Source organism: Arachis ipaensis, chromosome B08, assembly GCF_000816755.2.
Source record: "Arachis ipaensis cultivar K30076 chromosome B08, Araip1.1, whole genome shotgun sequence".
Taxonomy (NCBI): Eukaryota; Viridiplantae; Streptophyta; class Magnoliopsida; order Fabales; family Fabaceae; genus Arachis; species Arachis ipaensis.
This window is the reverse complement of record NC_029792.2, coordinates 118,694,573-118,697,494: the sequence shown is the minus strand read 5'-3', so window position 1 is coordinate 118,697,494 and position 2,922 is coordinate 118,694,573. Positions and strand designations below refer to the sequence as shown.

General features: G+C 34.7%; 1 protein-coding gene across 1 annotated transcript; it reads right to left on the bottom strand.

Moving 5' to 3' along the window:
- Positions 762–2,315, bottom strand: LOC107613823 (secoisolariciresinol dehydrogenase). Its single transcript, XM_016315990.2, has 3 exons — positions 2,158–2,315; positions 1,475–1,992; positions 762–1,131 (listed from the first exon to the last, which is right to left on the bottom strand). Exons 1-3 carry the CDS (start codon positions 2,193–2,195, stop codon positions 872–874), a joined length of 816 nt encoding a protein of 271 aa, XP_016171476.1. The 5' UTR covers positions 2,196–2,315; the 3' UTR covers positions 762–871.

Below are 2,922 nucleotides of genomic sequence, written 5' to 3'. Positions count from 1 at the left end.
AAAAAGGTTGGAGACGATTTTGATTTTGACCCAAGACGTTAGGGACGATTTCAGTACTTAACCCTAATATAATCATAAATGTTGGATTCCAAAATAATATTAAGAATAAGATTATTGAGAGTATTGAAATAAGAGTATGATGTAAAAGAATACTAAATTAACATTTTGATGTACAATGCAAGGCTATGATGTCGCAAAAAAATAAAAAAGAAAAAGAAAAAAACCGACGAAAAATGTTACTAGCAGTGACTTTTAACTTTAAGAGCAGTTTCATCATTGTAACTTTCTTTAATTATGTAGAGGTTGTATCATTCTTACTTTTCTCCCATTGGATGTCTTGATATGTTTGTTTGAGTGATATAAAGTTTTGAAGGCAAGAATGACTTGAAAGAAATGGAAAAAAAAGCATGCAAAGTGGAAAATTCGTAAAGGAATGTGTTTTTACTAAATTGATGGCGACGCGGACGCGTGACACATGTCAATCGACGAGTACGCATGACCTACGCGTACGCGTGAGTGGAAAATCTGTCAAGCAACGCGTACGCGTAACACACGCGTACGCGTGACAAGCATTTTCTGTTGGGTCTGACAGAAGAATGTAGACAGAGGAACTGATCCATCCAACTTGTAAGAACGTCAGAAACTTAAAAGTATTTTTCAATAATTAGGAACGAAAATGTCCAAAAAAAAAAAGATGAAAGACCTATTCGTCTTTTGCTCTAAAAAGTGATAGCTGGCCATCTTAATGTCCACCCTGCATGTCTGTAAAAATATCTAATTGATCTTTATTTATAAATAACTTTTATTCAATTCCATGCATCCTTAATCGGCATCTTAAGATGGAGCACATATTAAAAAACTTGACAAAATTCTACGGAGATTGATCATAGATACAAAAGCCAGCGTTTAGAACAGTGAAACCTCCATCCACCACAAGATTATGACCGCTAACAAACTTGGAGGCGTCACTTCCCAAATAGAGTGCAGCTTCAGCCACATCATGCGGCATCAGATTGGTACCTTTGAGGTTGTTATAAACATCAAGATCGCCCTTATCATCAAACTTGAAGAAGTCCCTCGCCAAAGGAGTGCTGGCAACTATGTACGGTGACACGCAATTCACTCTTATACCTGTTGTATTATGATTGAGCCAACCGCCCGGCACAACTAGTATTAGGATAACTATAATATAAACTAAAAATTCTTACTAAAAATTCTTACGCGTTGTGAAAAATTAATTATAATATAAGTCAATTTAAAGTTAATTTTTTTATTTTTAATTTTAAAATTTTAAAAATTAAAATAATAATAAAAATTTATAACAAACTTTATTAAAATTTAAATTATTCAATTTAACATTTCTTAGGACCAATTTAAGTATTTCTCATTACTTTTATAACACAAGAATTTTTCATAAAATTACATAGTTTAAACGGTAGCTTATATAACATATGTTTCAGATACAGTAAGATACCTAATGGTCCAAACTCAACTGCAGTGCTCTTGGTGAAGCCCACAACAGCATGCTTTGAACTTGTGTAAGCATGTGACGCAACTCCACCTGAGATACCACAAATGCTGGCAGTGTTGATTATGCTTCCGCTTCTGGCCGGGATCATGACCCTTGCAGCGTGCTTGGTCCCGAGAAAGGGACCAATCACGTTGACACTGAGCACTTGTTCGAACTCGTGTTTCTGGTTTTCCAGGATGTTGGTCTTGTTGACGCCGGTTATGCCGGCGTTGTTGAACATGACGTCTAGTTTGCCGTACTTGGAAACCGCCGTGTTCACGGCGTTTTGAATGTGTTGTTCGTTCGTCACGTCGCAATGGACATAGCAAGATTCGTTTTCCAATTCTTTGCAAACAGAGTGTCCCAAATCGTCTAGGATATCGGCGATCACCACTTTAGCTCCGTTCTTGGCGAAGAGCCTTGCCGTGGCTTCGCCGATTCCGCTGGCTCCGCCGGTGATCAGGGCCACCTTCCCCTCAAGCCTGTTAATAAATTAATCATTTCAACACAGATACATGCCATTTCAGATGTGCTGAATAATATACATATTAATTAGCTAGCTATGGACACCCCATTTATTAATTTATTAAAATAAAAAATCATCGCTGAAAAAGGTTAAGTCAATTGGAAGTTGGAACGTTAATTACCTTCTCATGGCAGATGAGACCAAAGAGGGAGTAGCCATCGTTTCTGGATGGCAAACTTGCAAAGGATAGGTTGTTATAACAATTATTATTTACTCGTAAAGTGGCTCTTCAACTTGCCAATAGCTTACAAAAGCAGAGTACAATACATAAATGAAGTTTCTGTAGCCACGATGATTATACAATTATTTTTAAAACTAAAATAATATTTTAGTAATAACTTTTAGGTAGAAATTTAGGTACAGTCGACTTCACGTGAAGTTGGTAATTGAGAGTCGTTAAATAATTTGACTGATTTGACTAAATTTTCATCTAAAAACTCTTAACTATTAACTTCATGTGAAGTTGACTACACCTGAATTTTCATCTAATTTTTATCTTTTTTTAAATTATAAAATATTATAACATAATAAAAAATATTACTTTAATTTTAATGATATTTTTTAAAGTATAACAACTACTATAATATAAATATCCTAATATATATATATAAAATCTTTATTTTGAATGACATGACATTTATAGATTCTATTTCCCCATTTTTGTGGCACTAATCTAGACCATCTCCTCTGAGATAAATCATATTGATAATGACTCTTTAACAACCAATTTGTCCATTGATTCCTTTTCAATCAAGTTTGAATTTGTTCGTTTGGAATCGGGACTCTTCTACTGCATTTTACTTTTTTTTTTTTCTTCCATTCCATCGCTCAACGGATAAAAGTTACTCTATGAATAACAGGCTGATCTTCCCCAAGAGCTCACATC

Bases quoted from the DNA above. Each gene is read 5' to 3' on its own strand.
- LOC107613823 (XM_016315990.2), bottom strand. From the start codon at position 2,195: ATGGCTACTCCCTCTTTGGTCTCATCTGCCATGAGAAG. The intron at 1,993-2,157 runs GTAATTAACGTT...ATTTATTAACAG, and splicing joins GTCTCATCTGCCATGAGAAG to GCTTGAGGGGAAGGTGGCCC. The intron at 1,132-1,474 runs GTATCTTACTGT...ATAATACAACAG, and splicing joins AGTTGAGTTTGGACCATTAG to GTATAAGAGTGAATTGCGTG.